The sequence below is a fragment of the Natator depressus genome, chromosome 1, assembly GCF_965152275.1.
Source record: "Natator depressus isolate rNatDep1 chromosome 1, rNatDep2.hap1, whole genome shotgun sequence".
Taxonomy (NCBI): Eukaryota; Metazoa; Chordata; order Testudines; family Cheloniidae; genus Natator; species Natator depressus.
Window position 1 is genome coordinate 330,333,139 of NC_134234.1, and position 19,077 is coordinate 330,352,215.

At 42.0% G+C, this 19,077-nt stretch overlaps 1 protein-coding gene across 3 annotated transcripts in view; it reads right to left on the reverse strand.

Annotated features, from left to right (window-relative positions):
* The window catches only part of SEMA3D (semaphorin 3D), a 188,814-nt gene that overhangs the window by 91,641 nt on the left and 78,096 nt on the right, over nucleotides 1–19,077 (reverse strand). For all 3 annotated transcript variants that reach the window (XM_074942568.1, XM_074942569.1, XM_074942570.1), the window contains exon 3: nucleotides 12,981–13,141. In XM_074942568.1, coding sequence (XP_074798669.1) covers nucleotides 12,981–13,141 — 161 coding nt within the window. The remainder of the gene's footprint in view (nucleotides 1–12,980; nucleotides 13,142–19,077) is intronic.

A 19,077-nucleotide genomic window follows, 5' to 3' on the forward strand; every position in this document is an offset into this window, starting at 1 on the left:
CAGATAAGCTTCCAAAATTGTAGGGTTCTGGATGCTGGGGTGTAGATGAGCTGTGCTCAGAGCAAGATTGAAAAGCTTGGGGACTTAAGTAGCTCTCTGGCACCATTTTTACTCTTCCAATCCTCAGGGCTACTCTAATCATGTCATCTTATAACAGCCCCCTTGGGACCATTATTACAGATGGAGATCGCTGGAGTGAAACACATTCTAGCCATGACCCCTACACCAGCTCAATTCCACACAATTAGGGCAGCTTGAAAGTGCCCACACAGGCCAAGATTTTGCTCCAGATGTTTATGTGCAATGCTTCTCTGAACCATCCCAACCTCCCATGTCTACAAAACTGGGTCGAGAACAACCTCCCTTGTTTGCATTCTAGCTGTTCTTGTTCTCCTCCCAGCCAGAAATGGGATGTGCTGGCCTTCTGCAAGGAAATTCATTCACTCCCACATGAATAAGGGATGTGCAATCAGGCCATATGTATTTCCCTTACTGTCAAAACGCAGTCATTCATTTACAATTACCTTTGTGGTAAGAAACTTTGTGGTCAACAGTGTGCCCTTGTTGCCAAGAAGGCCAATGGCATTTTGGGATGTATAAGTAGGGGCATTGCCAGCAGATCGAGGGACGTGATTGTTCCCCTCTATTCAACACTGGTGAGGCCTCATCTGGTGTACTGTGTCCAGTTTTGGGCCCTACACTACAAGAAGGATGTGGAAAATTTGGAAAGAGTCCAGTGGAGGGCAACAAAAATGATTAGGGGACTGGAACACATGACTTATGAGGAGAGGCTGAGGGAACTGGGATTGTTTAGTCTGCGGAAGAGAAGAATGAGGGGGGATTTGATAGCTGCTTTCAACTACCTGAAAGGGGGTTCCAAAGAGGATGGATCTAGACTGTTCTCAGTGGTAGCAGATGACAGAACAAGGAGTAATGGTCTCAAGTTGCAGTGGGGGAGATTTAGGTTGGATATTAGGAAAAACTTTTTCACTAGGAGGGTGGTGAAACACTGGAATGCGTTACCTTGGGAGGTGGTGGAATCTCCTTCCTTAGAAGTTTTTAAGGTCAGGCTTGACAAAGCCCTGGCTGGGATGATTTAATTGGGGATCGGTCCTGCTTTGAGCAGGGGGTTGGACTAGATGACCTCCTGAGGTCCCTTCCAACCCTGATATTCTATGATTCTATGAAACTATTAGTAAAGGAAATTTAAGTTACATAAACTTTAACCCTTTACAGCAATATTTATTTCAAGAAAAGATAAGGCCTTATAATGTCATCTCAGGAACTGGAGCTCGAATTTGCTCTTCCAGAGCATAGCTCAGGGTGACATAATGAAAGCACCTTGGTCTGAATCAGACATGCCAGTACAGCCAGTTCCAGGGGCATGGATGTTTGGGAGAAAGTACTGGGAAAGAAGCAGGGTCATCAGGGTGAGATGTTGGGGTGACTGAGTGGAAGATGGCATTGGTTACAGTGGGGTACAGCATAAGTAAGGTAAGAGATTCAGGTGGATGGACCCTAATTCCTGGGCAGAGTCTTTTGAAGAACTGAAGCTTAAGGCATGATAGCATGTGTGGTACAAAATGGACAGATAAGGCTGGGACATGAACGCTTCTTGCCATGCTGACTGAGGAAACGGACAGAGTCAATCCTGACTACAGAAGAGTCACTTGGTTTACATCTTAGCTACTTGACAGCCTCAGAGTTTAGCATTCTAAAGACATAAATCAGTCACTGAAGGGTAGCTTAAGTGCTGCAGCTTAACAATCTGTTTACAATTCTGCACAAAGGATTTAATCGTTTACTTTTCATGTGAGAAATGAGAGGTTCCCTGAAAATGCCATTTCTAAAATGTAACACATCAAGATTACATAATAAATTATAAAGTATGATCACAGAGCTGAAGCACTTTTAGTTCTAAAAGTGATCAAACTGTACACAATAATTCCCCAGGGCTTGTTACTGCTAACACTGGCTCTCATAAGTAACTTTAGTTATGTCAATAGTCCCACTGACTTCTCATGTGCATCAAGCTATTTACCTGCATAAGCGTTTCCAAGATCCTAGCTATAGACTTAAGACTGGATGCCTTTCTGGAAGATATGCTTTAGTCAACAAAACTTATTGGGCTTAATATAGAAGTAAATGGACAAAATGTTATAACCTATGTGTGACACCCTGGCACCCCAATATTCACCACTGTCATGTAATTAGGATATGTTTTGTACAAAGTATGCCTTGCGATGTATTATTTTAAAAGTCTTGATCTGCTAGATATTAATATCTCATTGTATTGTATGTGCTATCGTCATATCATAGAATATCAGGGTTGGAAGGGACTTCAGAAGGTCATCTAGTCCAACACCCTGCTCAAAGCAGGACCAATCCCAACTAAATCATCCCAGCCAGGGCTTTGTCAAGCCTGACCTTAAAAACCTCAAAGGAAGGAGATTCCACCACCTCCCTAGGTAACGCATTCCAGTGTTTCACCACCCTCCTAGTGAAAAAGTTTTTCCTAATATCCAACCTAAATCTCCCCCACTGCAACTTGAGACCATTACTCCTTGTTCTGTCATCAGCTACTACTAAGAACAGTCTAGATCCATCCTCTTTGGAACCCCCTTTCAGGTAGTTGAAAGCAGCTATCAAATCCCCCCTCATTCTTCTCTTCCGCAGACTAAACAATCCCAGTTCACTCAGCCTCTCCTCGTAAGTCATGTGTTCCAGTCCCCTAATCATTTTTGTTGCCCTCCGCTGGACTCTTTCCAATTTTTCCACATCCTTCTTGTAGCGTGGGGCCCAAAACTGGACACAGTACTCCAGATGAGGCCTCACCAATGTCGAATAGAGGGGAACGATCACATCCCTCGATCTGCTGGCAATGCCCCTACATATACATCCCAAAATGCCATTGGCCTTCTTGGCAACAAGAACACACTGTTGACTCATATCCAGCTTCTCGTCCACTGTAACCCCTAGGTCCTTTTCTGCAGAACTGCTGCCGAGCCATTCGGTCCCTAGTCTGTAGCGGTGCATGGGATTCTTCCGTCCTAAGTGCAGGACTCTGCACTTGTCTTTGTTGAACCTCATCAGATTTCTTTTGGCCCAATCCTCTAATTTGTCTAGGTCCCTCTGTATCCTATCCCTACCCTCCAGCGTATCTACCTCTCCTCCCAGTTTAGTGTCATCTGCAAACTTGCTGAGGGTGCAATCCACACCATCCTCCAGATCATTTATGAAGATATTGAACAAAACCGGCCCAAGGATCGACCCTTGGGGCACTCCACTTGATACCGGCTGCCAACTAGACATGGAGCTATGGATCACTACCCATTGAGCCCGACAATCTAGCCAACTTTCTATCCACCTTATAGTCCATTTATCCAGCCCATACTTCTTTAACTTGCTGACAAGAAGTGTCAAAAGCTTTGCTAAAGTCAAGGAACAACGTGTCCACCGCTTTCCCCTCATCCACAGAGCCAGTTATCTCGTCATAGAAGGCAATTAGATTAGTCAGGCACAGCTTGCCCTTGGTGAATCCACGCTGACTGTTCCTGATCACTTTCCTCTCCTCTAAGTGCTTCAGAATTGATTCCTTGAGGACTCAATTATGTGACTCAAATACTCAAATATGTGACGTTATGAAGTGGGCTATGTTTGTGTTACTGAAACAAGTTGTGAGGTTGAGAACACCCACAAGCAGCCTTTCAGATACAACAATAAAAAAGCCAAACAATGTTAATGGTTTATTGAGGAAATGCACACAAGCACAAGGATTACCCCAGGAACTGTGTACAACAGAAACCTCTCAGAGACAGAACTACACAATGGGAAATGTTTGACCCAAGTCACAGCAAAAAGAGCTTTCCAGCAAGTGGGAAGAAAATATAAAAAGGGGGAAATGACATCATGACAACATACCTGGAAACACCTGAGGAACAAAGATGAACTGAGGGAAGTGATGGTCCCAGACTAAAGGGATTTTTAGCCTGTGAATGGAACACCTGGGGATTCCAAGCTGTAAGCAAGTGCAGCTTGCCCCTTAAGAATTTCCAGCTTGATTGTATCAGCTCTTAGGGTGAGAATCTGCTATTTAAATCCAATCTATTTAGTATATTAAGTTTAGTTTGCATTTTTAGTTTATTTGCTAGGTAATCTGTTTTGATCTGTTTTCTTTCACTTATAATCACTTAAATCTATCTTTTATGGTTAATAAACTTATTTTTGCTTTATCTAAACCAGTGTGTGGGAATCATAACTCAGGGGCAAAAAGCTGTTGCATATTCCTCTCCACATTGAGGGAGGGGGCAAATGTTATGAGCTTACGCTGTACAATTCATGTGCAATGCAAGATGGGATAACTGTGGGTTTATACTCCAGAGGGGGTGCATGCCTGAGGAGCTGGTAGTTGCCCTAGCTGCAGCCTTCCCATGCAGGGGCTGGTCCAAGAGCCTGCATGTAACTGCAGCTGGGTGTGTCCCTACCTGTATGTATGCTGGTGAAAGTGCAGGCTGGAGAGGGCTTTGCAGCTTGTCACAGCAGTACAGTGTAAGAGGGAGCCCAGGGTGTTGGGTCAGGGGGGCTCAATGGTACCCCAGTTCCAGGTGGCACCCTGGGAGAACCAGTCACACTATGTTATCGAGAAAATCAGACCAATCTAGTGGTCCCTTCTGACCTTAAAATGTACAAATCTATCAATCTATGGATGGCTTGGACTGACAAGGTCAAAGCAAAACTTACTTTATTCTGCAAGATGCATTTAAGCTTATGCATTCAATGCAAAATGTAAGCATTGTAATCTCTTACTGACCAAACGGTTTTATTCTGGAATTCCGCAAAAGGAAGCTCATTAACAAAACCATTTTCACGATAATGAACATGGACAAATGCTACATGCATGCCCTGCTAAAATCTGTTATGAGGCTGCACTACAAGTATTACAGAATTATTTTTTTCAAATCTAGATAATTATTTCTGGATTTAGAATAATTAGTTTTCATTCCACAAATACCACCAATTAGAGCTTATAAATTGCATGGAGAGCATCTGTATCTTAAATATCGGTGAAAATGGTAGGTTACCTAACTTCAGTGAAGAACGTAACTGTATTAAAGACGTGATCCATCCACTCAAAAGGTTTTTTTTTCTTTTAATCATTTATTTTTCTTGAAAAGTATATATAATGAAGATCCAAAGGTCAAAGCTGACTTTATAGTTTCATGATTTTATCTTATGTAGCTCTGATCTAGAATGTACCCTGTTATTACTGTTTGACCTTAAGCAAGCTACTACTCTGTGCCTCAGTTTCCCCATCACTAAGTAAGATAGAAAGAACATGCAGCATCAATAAAAGGTTTTATGTTGCTCTAAAATAAAATGCCCCCAAATGTAAAATTGTAACATTATGGCATATGACTCTGTTTGTAGTGGTCATTCAGCTCTATGGATTACACATTAAATTTCCAGAAATCAGGTCGTATTGGTGCTGGGGTGCTTGTCATTTGTTTTCACTGATCAGTGGGGCAGTTGGTAAAAAGAAATTCCAAGTAATTTCTTCTATTTTTTTCAAAGCTTCAAAAGAATTTCACACTTTTTTACATATTGCTTAGCAGAAAAAAAAGACATTTACAGTATTTGGGAATGCTAGGTAAGGCCAGTTTTAATGTCATGTTTGTTTGACAGTTGCTCTATAGTACATGAAATCTGTTATCTGTATGTGTCCACTTTGAGATATTCACTGTTCAGTGATTTGGACACAGTGATCATTCAGACACACCGATATTAAGGGAGGATTGTCCAAATCAGTTCTTACAACAGGATCCCATTGTATTGGCTGCACTCTCAAAGCTAAGATTTTTTTAGACCATTAGTAAACAAAGAAGGGTAAAAAGTAAACTCCTTATCTAAATCTTGTCCCATAATTAATTTTTTAAAATAATTACTCTTTCCTTTTTAAGAATTTTACTGAAGCATCAAGATTTAAATGAACCAGAAGAATAGCTGCAGCTCCTTAAAATGTTAGGCATATATTCTGAATTTTCCTTTAGTGTACATCTGCCACACATCTCCACACTTTCAACAGACACATACATACCTGACGGTCTGACTCCGACACCTGAAATGTACATTCCCAGACTTACGTCTCACAGGGCTTTTCAAAGTCATGTATTTTATTACTGACTGAAAAACAGGTACAGGAAAAAATGGTTCGCTATATGCAAGCAAGCCACTCAAAAAGGGGACCTGATTCTCCTCTTGCCCAGCATAATTCAGCACTAACTCAAAGTCAGTGGAGTTACACTGCTGTCAAACCAGTGCATTTTATTGCTACCCAATTACTGCGTACATTCACAATGTAATCAACCCATGTAAATATGCCTCGAAGCTGGAGAGAAATTCAAGAAGGAATCTAGTCTAACCTCCTGTGTAACACAGGCCAAAGAACTTTCCCCAAATAAATCCAAGTGAATATTTTCCACAAAAACATTAAGTCTTGGTTTAAAAATTGTTAGTGATGAAGAATCTACCATGTTCCTTAGTAAATTGTTCCAATGGTTAATTACCCTCACTGTTAAAAATTTGCACCTTATTTCCAATCTGAATTTGCCTAGCTTCAACTTCCACCCACTGGTTTGTGTTATACCTTTCTCTGCTACATTGAAGAGCCCACTATCAAACATATATTCTTTGTATAGGTACTTATAGACTAATCCAGTCATCCCTTAACCTTCTCTTTGTTAAACTAAATAGATCAAGCTCCTTAAGTCTATCACTATAAGGCATGTTTTCTAATCCTTTAAATCATTTTCATGGCTCTTCTCTGAACCCTCTCCAATTTATCAACATCCTTTTTGAATTGTGGACATCAGAATTGGACACAATATTCCAGCAGTGGTCACACCACTGCCAAATACAAAGATAAGATAACCTACTCAGGATTTCCCTGTCTAGGCATCTAAGATCCTTAGCACTTCTGGCCACAGTGTCGCACTCGGAGCTCCTGTTCAGCTGATTATCCACCAGGACCCTCAAATCTTTTTTCTATCTGAACACTATAGTGAGGTCTTAATATATAACTATTTTTTACTTTAGGATTTGATTGTATTTAAACTATCAATTATATTAAAAGAAAATAATCTTTTCCTAGTATTTCTATTTTTGTAAAATGAATGGTTAAAGATACATTACAAGCATATATGAAAATTAGAAAGAAAATATAAAAAGCACCAGATGCTGATTTCAGTGACACCAGTGCAAAACTGGAAAGACTTCATTAACTTCAATGGAGTTACTCTGTTTTTCCCTCCCACTGTAAATGAGAGAAGAAATTACCCCACAGTTCGTTTGTCATGAGGGGTACACTACGCTCAACATGATAGCTAAGGAAAATGCCACCCCTTTTCACATTAGTCTCTCCTCTTCATTTGAATGCAAATCCCGCCCTCACACACTTGAGCAAAGCCCAAGATGAGCAGGATCTTTCAGATGGAAGCATACCACCTATTCATTACACCAAAAGCCAAGCAGTGACACATGAATATGGCAGTGGATGTTTGCACTGTATTTTATGGCAGCATTACAAAAGGAAAAGAAAGATACATTCTCTTCTAACTAAAATTCCTGTGCTGTTCCAGTCAGATAAGGTATTCTTTACATGATGTCCTGGTCTGTTGTGTTGCTCTGCCCTGTTGAAAGGCTGCTGGAGCTTTCACCACAGATGTGGCTGAGTCTGAACGAAAGGTGAACCCCAGTTCATTGGGCTGTATGTTTCCATGTGATTTTGGACTAAGGAAAGTGTTCCAATATGCGGGGAAGCAAGTTCCATGAGAAGAAACCCACCAAGGAGGCGACTGTCATTGTGCATCTGGGGCCATGTAAACTGGTGGGCTGATCCAGCAGCAGGGGGAACATGAACGCAAGCTTCAAACAACAGCTTGACTCCAGTTCTCTTCTCAGGGCTTTCTTTACTAGCAGACATGCAGACCAAAACCAAACACAGGCGAGAACAGTCCCACTGCCCCCCCCACCCCCCCGGGCTTGTCTTAGCTTCATAGCCCTTCCAGCACTTCTTCTAGAACTTCACAGGCCACCCCAGCTGAGGCTTCTCTCCGGGTAGCTCCTGATATTTGCAGGTGGCTCTTTTCAGGTCTTACATCCTGACTGGTGCAGAGAGCCCCTTCCCTCACCTTGGGTCCCCACTGTCTGCTCCTCTGCATAAGAGGTAGGAAGTCCTGTATCCAATTTCCTGTAAGACACCTTACCTGCAACTACATTTCCCAGTCTAATTGGTCTGAGGGCCTTAACAGGCACACTTGCATGTGTGCGTGAGCCCCACGGTTCAGTGCCCTAATACAGGCCCACTCCCACATTACTGCTATGCGAAAATTCCCGTCAACTGAGTCCAGATTTAGGGAAAACTCCCACTGATTTAAATAGAAGTTTTGCTTGAGAATGGGTGGCAAAATGGGGCCTTATCAAGTGTTTGTTTTACTATATGAGGATGGGGTCTGTCCAAAAGTGAAAAGAGATAAATCACAGGACTGTTAATCCACATGCTACCCCTCAAACATTCACATGGTGTTGCCACAAAACAAGCTGCAAGCTAAGGATGCCCTCAACTACAACAATTTGTGACCCTATGTCAGTGCACACTGTGGCAGGTCAAAATAACTCATTCCAAAGAAGAGAGTGGGGATGTGACATGTTTATCTGTTTGGCCCATATGTGGATGTGTTTTCTAGCACTGACAGCTCCTGTAGGTTGGCAGCTTTTCAGGAGTTTGTCAGCTCTTGATAGCATTCCTATTGCTGCAGAGAAGGGTGGGTCCCACTGTAGATCGCACAGTGATAACCACGCTAACATGTAACCCTGCTTACACTGCTGAGGGCTGTAAGTACATAAGATGCAGAGGAATATGGGAATTCCTGTGCAGCATTTTCACCAACATTTGTACAGTTGACTGAAGTTATTTCCTTTATTTATTCATTTAAATTTAAAATAATAAGCCAAGGCTCTAGGTGCCCTAACAATACAGTAAATGCAATGAATCCCATCGGTATAGAAGTAATGATTTCAGCAGGAACTCAGCCAGCCGGATGCCTATCAAAACTCCTTTTCACCTCTTCATCATTGTGAGGAGCATGCTCTCTTCAAAATCCTTTCTACTGCCTTCCTTTTAAACTACACCCTCTAATGGTTACAAACTACTGTTCTTCAAGTATACCACCTAGGAGTGACATGCTGTAACAAACATCCACTGGTGCTCTTTTCTGTCTACTTCTATGCTGATTTTGCGGTTATTATTTGTTTGAAGAGAGTCACAGGGTCTCTTCTTTATAAGCAGTTTGCAATATCTGTCAAGTGTCTTAAGCTCTTTGGACGAAGACATTAGGGCATATGCCTATGAGCTCTCTTATGGAAAAGCCCTATGGAATTTAACAGAAAACCGTCTTGAGGTTTGTAGGTCCTATGTAATTTCACAGAAAATTCTATCCCTGCTATAGAAAGGTGATCTTATTCTATTAAGTGCTTTAGATATTACTGTATAAATCTATAAAATCCTAAATTCATTGATCTATAATTTTAATGGTATTCATTCCTTTTACATTCTACAGGGCGATCGTGACTATGCTGAAAAGGGGGTAGTTTTTCAACCATAACACAGTTGACACATTAATAGATGGGAGTTATCAATCACCTCCACAATTACCTAGAATAAGCTGATTAAAAGCTACAACAATTAAAGAAACCATGTATTTGAAGAAAAAAAAAAACCTGTTAATTGGTGATGAAACTGTGATATGACAGAATACAGAAGCTATATTTTTTTTAAAAAAAAGTATTAAAATAATACTCCTCATCAAGAATTTCATAGTGGGTAGCTGCTCTGTCTCTTTCCAACATATGTGACTAACTATGCTGTAACAGAAAGTTGTAAAAAGGTATTTTTTTTAAAAAAGGGGGAAGGGTCCCCTGCTTTTGAGGCTTCTTTAAATACTATTCCGGAAATACTGTAACTTATCTGAACAGACCCTACAATGTAAATTTGTCAAGTGAATGTATAGAAAGTAGCATTCTAAGAGAAAATAGGGGGATATTCAGAGTTAGATATTCAGGGTTATAACTGTTCTTCTAAAAAAAGAAAAGGAGGACTTGTGGCACCTTAGAGACTAACAAACCTAAGGTGCCACAAGTCCTCCTTTTCTTTTTGCGGACACAGACTAACATGGCTGCTACCCTGAAAACTGTTCTTCTGAATACCCCAAAACTGAGTAACTGCCTGTATGCACATCTCTAGATTCACTAGGTTTATAAAATTCAAACACTGTTCATGCTCTTTTTCCCTCCGATGAATGAAAACCTGTGCATTAGTTATACAAACTTTCAGTCTGACTGCAAACCTCTTGTGCCCGTCTCAAACCTCTAAGCAGGATTCTTGTATCATCCTTCTGTAGAGTCATTTGTAATTGTACCATTATCAGGAAGAAATTTAATATCCTGATATGTTGCTTCTATCCCTAATGGACACCTATAGCACAATACCCTTTTTTCAGAAGACTCTTAGTTCAAAGAGTACAAAGGAGACACTTCAGACCCTGTTAGTCCCAACATGTGTGGTTTCCTCACACAAGGAAAGGCTGCAGCTGAGCCGAGTGGCACAGAGCCAATCAAAACCACAGTCAGTCTAAACACAGCACAGACCAACACTACATTCTGACACTTATTTGCTACTGGAAAGTACCCTTTGGCATTTGATACTGGAGAGTAACCTTAGGCTAGAACGTACGTGAAATCTCCCTCTCCCCCTATCATTGTGTAAGTATCTTATGGTTATGGATGCCAGCACTAAACAGATAAGACAGACAGACTGATACATAGATGCCAATATTGTAAAACTTGAGTACCTAAAATTAGGTACTGAAATCCATACTTAGGCATTTAAATAAATGGTCCACTACACAAAAGTTTTTCCCCCTCCCATTGAAATTAATGGGATAAGTAGGTTCTCAGCACCTTTGGTCACTTATTTAGCAGCCGAAATATACCTTGTGTGGCTGTCTTGTGATAAAACTCAAGACAGTTAAATGAAACTCCATAGCAAAATTGTGAGTGAAAACTGGGTTTGATCCTGGGGTACATCTACACTCATAGCCTCCTGTGAAGTCAGAATCTACTAAAATCTGCAAATTTTATTAAATTACATATTTCAAATTATCACAGTATCAATCAGTTTTTCACGTATTGATTTTGATTTATCAGAAGTAAATTTTAGTTCTATTGTACAGTGAGTTTACACTCTGGAAAGCACTTCGAGAGAAACAGCTGTATGTGGTTCCATAGTAATTGTCTCAGTAACTTCGGCCTGAATGCTGTGGTGCTTATAGTAGCAAAACTCCCTCTGAAATCATTGGGAGTTTAGCTAAAGTAAGGACTTGTAGAAACAGACATCTGCCTCCCTTACACGTGATTTCCCCCTCTTCCACTGCCCAGTTGCCAAAAACTGGGATAAGAAAGGTAGGAATAATTCTGTTATCCATAACTATCCCTAAGAGATGGGTGGGTGCCGTTTGTACATTGTCACAATTCTGACTACACTATTGAGCTCTATGATTGAAAATGATCATTCGGAAAAGCATACAAAGAAATAGGAATAAAAGAATAAGTAATAGCTATTCAGATTGTGAAGTTTGATATTAGAAACTCTTTTCTACAATGCTCTCATGTCTTCCCTTCAGACAGATGGGCCCAACCTGAGTTACACTGGTATAGCCCACAGCAGAATTTACCTTTTAGAACCTCCTGTTGTATTTAAAGACAATATAAAACACAGCTGAGGATCTAACTTTCTTCAATCAGAAACATACATGTGATCATCAAAAAGCAGTTTTAGTTGGAGTTTTTGTGCTAGTACTTGGTTTTTATACACTAGGAGCCAAAGGTATGTGCAAAAAGCATCAAATCATCATCCCCACTGGAAATATTGAAGGTTAAACTGACACCCTTCTCTTAGATATGGTCTAGAACAGTGGTTCCCAAACTGTTCCACCGCTTATGCAGGGAAAGCCCCTGCTGGGCCGGGCCGGTTTGTTTACCTGCCGTGTCTGCAGGTTCGGCCGATCGCAGCTCCCAGTGGCCACGGTTCGCTGCTCCAGGCTAATGGGAGCTGCTGGAAGAGGCAGCCAGTACGTCCCTCAGCCCGCACCGCTTCCCGCAGCTCCCACGGGCCTGGAGCAGCGAACCGCAGCCACTGGGAGCCGCGATCAGCCGAACCTGCGGACGCGGCAGGTAAACAAACCGGCCTGGCCCGGCAGGGGCTTTCCCTGCACAAGCGGCGGAACAAGTTTGGGAATCACTGGTCTAGAAGTAACAAAATTAATTTTACCCAGGGTAGAGGTATGGGTTATGTATGGTAGCACCCAACAGAGGTCCCTTGTAACCCAAATAATTCTCACTATTAGTACAGTTAAGAATATTTAAATTGTCTTCAAAATGTTGAGTGCCATTTAAAACACAGCAGACTAACATACTAATGGGACACATTCTATGCTTAGTTAGACTCATAACCCCAATGAAATCAGTAAGCAAGGACAGAAATGACCTCACTGTTTGTTTGTTTTTTAAATTTTTGTCTTGCAAATGTCTCCATTAGGCTAAAGGGGAAAAGAAACAAATACTTCGAGAGGTGTCCTTGCCATTTGTTGATATTTTGGTTTCATGAAGTGCACGGCCTCTATAGGTATCCGACCTAATACATTTCTTTATTGCTACAAGGGGTCACACACACCGACAACCTCCGCTGATTAAAAGCAAACCATGTAACAATGGGAGGTGAGATTATTAAGTCCGGTTACGAGGACGCATCACGTAGCGCATTTGCCATTTAGCCAGCGAAGACAGAAAAAAACAAAAACAAAAACACAAGACTGGGAAAGGGGCTGAAAACAAACTTATCAGATGAACTGTGTAGAAAACAAACTGACCTTTTTTACATTTTTGTTTAAATCAACCAAGCTGAGCAGAAAGATGTGGTCTTTAGCTCCGATTAGCAGCCAGCCTCTCTCCTCATCTAGCAGCAGGGTCCGAAAATCAAACCCCTCCGCTGAGCCCAGGAATGGGATACAGCTGTTTGAAAGCAGCAAGTCTGTGGGAAAATGAAGAAAATCTTTATAATCAAAATGTTTACATATGACTCATTGGTGTCTGTTATAAATATATGCAACCACCATGGAGGTTGCCGGTGAGATAACTGCAGCGGACAGCATATCTTTCTGGAGTCAAAATACAGTTTTTGTTATCCTCAAACATGATTTTTTTTGGCTTTCAGTTGGGTTATATTCACTTTCACAACTGATTTTTAATGTGTAAAAATTTGTTAATAAATATTTTAAAAAGTCTCTGAGGAATCAGACTTTTGGAAGAAATTGGAAACAGGGAAAAGGCAAAACTTTGGAAGAAATTTGCTACTTCTTTTTCTTGCTGCTATAAAATCTGGCCATATTATTAACATTATTCTGTATTTTAATTTTCCATTATGATTATTCACCCCACTCAAGGATGAGGACCCCAATGTGCTCAGCTCTACACAAACAGTGTAACAATAAAGACAGTCACTGACCCAGAAAAATATCAGACATGATGTAACAGGTGAACCAAAGAGATAAATTAGGAACGGAAGGATCTGAGAGATTGAGGTAATAATAAAATTGATAGAGATTAGCATAAAAGGTGAGACAACGTGGGGGAGGGAATATCTTTTATTGGACCAACTTCTGTTGGTGAGAGAGACAAACTTTCGAGTTACACAGAGCCCTTCCTCAGGTCTGGGAAAGGAGAGGATCACAGCTAGATACAAGCTCAAACAGATAGGTTAGCATAAGTAGTTAGCACATGTTATAAGGGACCATTCAAGGTGAAGTGGGCCAATTAACACCCCTGTAGTCATAGGACAAAAGGGGGGGGGTTAGTGGGTTACAGATTGTTGTAATAAGCCAGAAATCCAGTATCTTTATTAAAACCATGATTTTTAGTGTCTCGTAAAGTTATGAATTTAATCTCCCAGGCTTGTCCTTTGAAGGCGTTGTGCAGCTGTCCTTTGAGCCTGGGAGCTTAAATCCGTAAGCTAGACACTAAAAATCATGGTCTTAATAAAGATCTTGGATTTGTGGCTTATTACAACAATCTGTAACTCAGGCCATGTCTGTGTGTGCAGCGCAGCAGCGGCATTGCTGTACTGACATAGTGTCTGCAGAGCTCTCCCATCGGCACACTAAAACCACCTCCGCGAACCGCGCAAGACACAGCGCTGTGTATACGAGCGCTTCTGTCAGAGTAACTTATGTCGCTCACGGGGGTGGAATATTCACACGCCTGAGCGAGTCTGTTTTGCCGATATAGGCTGTTGTGTAGACACAGCCTCACTAAGCCCCCTTTTTGTCCTATGACTACAGGGGGGGCTAATGGGCCACTTCACCTTGAATGGTACCTTTGAATATCTGCTAACTACTTATGCTAAACTATCTGTTCCCTCTTGTATTTAGCTGTGACTCTTAGGGTATGGCTACACTACTGCCTATGTTGGGAAAACTTCTCTCGCTCAGGGGTGTGAATATTCCACCCCGAGTGACACAAGTTACACCAACATAAGCGCTCGTATGCACGGCGCTATGTCAGCAGGAGAGTTTGTCCCGCCAACATAGCTTCTGCTGCTCGCGGAGCTGGCTTTATTACGCTGACGAGAGAGCTCTCTCCTGTCAGCATAGAGCGCCTTCACCAAATGCGCTGCAGCTGCGTTGTAAGTGTAGACAGAGCCTAAGTACCTTTCCCAGGCTTGAGGAAGAGCTCTGTGTAGCTTGACAGCTGTCTCTCTCACTAACAGAAGGTGGTCCAATAAAAGCTATTACCTCACCCATCTGGTCTCTAATATCCTGGGACTGACATGGCTGCAACAACACCGCACAGCATAAAAAGTCTCAGTTCGCCACTTGTCTACCCATACGGGTGGTTGGGGATGTACAGGAGCATAGTATTAACATTTGAAACAATCTAAGCAATACATGTGAGACTCAGGTATGGCACTAAGGCGCAGTCTTGCAGTAGGGGGCAGTATGGAGACAAACCAGCCCAGCCAACGCTAAAGGAAGCTTGCATGGTGCCTGAGCCAGGCACAATGGCCCAGGTCCTCAAGATATTTAGCTACCTACCTCCAGGAGCCTTGGCGGAGCACAGCCAGTGTACCCGCATGAAAAGGAGGCAGCGTGTGCTTGCCCCACATTGCTGATCTATCAGGAGAGGAAGTGAGGCCATTGCTAGGCCCCTCCACTCACGTTGTCTAACCTGAGCAATCAAGTGCCCAGACTTGAATTGAGCTGTTGCTTTTGTGAGACATCCACTTTGGCCAACACTGGGGATTGAACAGGGGAACCTCCAAAGCTAAAAGCATGAGTCTCCACTGCTTGAATTCCAGAGACCCCTTCAGTAGCATGGGCTTTATCCGACTCTGTGGATCCGTGACAGAAGGGGACATGTAACATACGCCAATCAGTGAATTACACTTGCACACAGAAGAGCGCAAAGACTATGACTGAAACCAGCTCAACAAAGCTCTGAAGGACTTTCTGCCTAGGGGCCCTCTTTCAGGGTTCTCACCAGGAAAGCAAGCATAAACCAGGGCTAAAGTTGACCAACCAATTCATCTACTGATATTCTTCTGCCTGACAGTCCCCCAAAACACCTCTGTTCTTAGCACATCCTCTGATTCTAAAGCAGATTATTAAGATAGCCCCACCTCTTCCAGTTTGAGTTCTTTTTACTACATGTCCAGCATGTGGCAGTGCTAGATCAGTTTTCCCTTCACACTGAGGAAGAGAGCCCTAATTTGGGGAGAACACACTTAAACATGCAGAAATCATGCATGGCCTGGTTCCCTAAACCGAACCACACACATCTTTTGGGAGAGACAGATGAATCCAGGGATCAACAGAACAATATCAAGGTTCCTTCCTTCTCAAGGTGGGTGGACTTACTCCCACCCATTTATCTAACCAGCATGATTTATATGCCCAGCACATGAAGAAAAATGTTATCGGGCTTTCATGAACAGGAACTCCCCATTCAACAAAATAAAGGGAATACCCCAGAGGACTCTTGCACGCAAACAGAGATATGGCAGACACTATAGACTGCTCAAGGATTAAGCCAGTTTCTTGGGAAAACAGTACTGGGGAAGAAAAAATAAATATTTTATCATTATTCATCTGCTACTGAGGATATTGTTTCAATAGTTATAAGCTGGCTCTTTGTCATCGTTATGTATGAAGTCCAGGTATTATTGTCTGGCTCATTATTGAATGTTGTTACAGCACAAGCTGCAGACAAATTGCCCTGTACTGAAGCTTCTGTTCCCTTAGGTGAGATTTATCTGGTGCTATTTGGAAAAGTCTTAATTTAAATACGAAATTAATTCAATTGTTCTGCCTAAGCTGTTTTGGGCAAGGGCTGTCTTTGCATGCCTCTTTTAAAGCCAAGGATGTTGCCGGTGTTTAGCAAATAAATAGTATTTTACAAGGGCTGTCTCTTACTCAGACCAAGAGCACAAGAAGGGAGCTAGGGCTGCACAGGTTTTCATGGCATGATGCTATGAACACCTGAGCCCTGTCCAGACTGCTCCTCAGGCTAAAATGCAGTTGTTGGAAACTGGGTACCAAATTTTCCAGTGGGGACAAGGCAGCTTAGCCTGAATATCTCCATTTATCCACTGAGCAGGTACAGCACACATAGCTAGCTTACCCATACTGCTCTGCCAATGGAGGTTGAGGGGATGATATATTCTCCATGATCCATTCATTTGTTGGCCTCTCTGTGGAGGCAGCCAATCAGTGCCACTTATAGTGCGTTTTTTCTTTTTTTTTTATTTGTGTGTGATGTGGACATCTGTCCACTGGGAATTAAAAGTTGTTCAAGATTCTTTCCAAAGTTGTTGTTAATATTATTTGTATTACTGTAGTGCCCAGAGGTCCCAGTCAAGAATGGGGTCCATTGTACTGGATGCTGCGACAATACATAGGATAAGATTCCCTGCAGCTGTGCACAATAGAGTAATGGGTTACAGCCACTTAATACTCCCTCAGGCTACTCTAACTTGAACTAGCAGTGGTCCCTAAGGCCCTGTTCAGCAGCTGAGCATTGCTGGAGAGTATCATGCTCCAGTCACTCCTCCCTCCTGCCCTCTCCCCCCCCCATCAGCTCTACACCATTCTGGGATAAAAGGGATGGTAGAGACCAGGGTGTCTGGCCCATACTACATGTAAATCCCTGCCCTAATGACTTTGCAATCTAGATTAAAACAGTGCATAAGAGTTGGGTGTAGCAGACAATGGATGGGCTCAAGGAGGAGAGATGAGAGTAACAGCAATAGGAACACACAGCTACATAGATCAGCCATGGATAATTTGCTGGAATTAATTTTAAAGAAACAGGAGATTTTAATGAACGACTGTAGGCTGGTGCATTTTAACAGTTGCCCCCTCTTTTTTTTAGTCACAAGTCTCATGAGCACAAAATCAAAATGATAGATTGTGAGATGTGTCTAAATGAGACCACTGACCTCATTTTTATCTGCATCCTAGTAAACCAGGATTTGAATCTGGGTATCCAGTGATAGACAGCTACTGCCCTCTCCCACCTGGCTCTGATTGCCATAGCTCATAAAATCAGTCAACATGCTAAGATATATAGCAATGGAATCCAACATATCTGAGAGGAGAGGAATGAGGCACTGGTTTCCTTTTTCATTTGCTTAATTGGAAGGAAATCTCTCTGCAATGAGCATCCCAAAAGGATAATACGTCATTCCCTCTTCATGAGCAAATACTGTCAAGAAAACTTAAGTAATCATCTCAGGCAGCTATTAAGGGGAAGTGAAAGGGTTGTCTCATGACTGGAACACTTGACTGGGAGCCTGGAGAATTTGGACGGATTTTCCATTGTCTTGCGCAGTAATTTATCCTGCACAGAGGGTGAAAAATGCTATCAAATGGGAACAACCACATTTCACACTGACTTTACGCAGGGGTCAATGCCAACACAAGGTGCAAAGCAGTGAAGGATCCAGCTGGCAGTGTTTTTACTTTTAACTAACGTATTTCTGAAAAAAAAGCTTGGAAATTAGATTCTGCCTATTGCCACTGATAGGATTAAAACTGAGATGTGACCCATTAAAATCTTGCAAAGCAACATTAGCAGAGAACTCATTAAATTACTGCCAAATTAATCATTACAACCACTCACATTAAAAAGAAGCCAAACTTATGGGTTTCCCCCTACCCCTTTTGGGTAAATCTATTAAAGGTGATCAAGGATATTAAAATGATCAAAGTTACCATGAAAAACAGTCCTGTCCACTGCCATCCAGGAGAATTTATTGCTTCTCAGAGAAATGTGTAGATTTGCAGCACTTCACCTTGATCAGTTAGTGGCTGACTGATTCCAACAGTTAAACTGTGTTCTCATATTGCGCAGGAACAGAGTTAATTATACATATGGTCGTTTATTAATGTACGGTGAACATTCACTTTAAGAGGTATGCTTTCTGTTTTATTAAAGATTAAAGTCTTTATCACTTCCTCAGAGGCTCCAGTTGGGTCATTAAATCGGCATGCAGCTAGTTCCTCATCTACGTTAATGTTTGCCCATTAAGTGGTGGAAATTACAGTCATGCCATCATTTTTATTAATGGAGAAAAGCATCTCAGTAGACCTGACTGGCTATGCCAGTACGATTGTTACCCCACAGTACAGCAGTGCTGTAATAAAAATACATTGTATTATGAATGAACATGCCACTGCTTGCACTGCTTACCAGGGACTTTAATGTGTAACCCCACCCCCGATTGGGGTTGTGCAGATAGTCCTATTGACTTCAGCTGTGCAAGACTGGGCCCTTATTCTTGGACCAGTGCTCCATCACAGCGTTCGAGACGCTGCTAGCTGGAGCCACTCTCATTTCGATGACCTAATGGAGCCATTTTTCTAAATTATGGGCCAGGTCCTCAGCTGGTATGAATGGGCACAGCTCCACTCA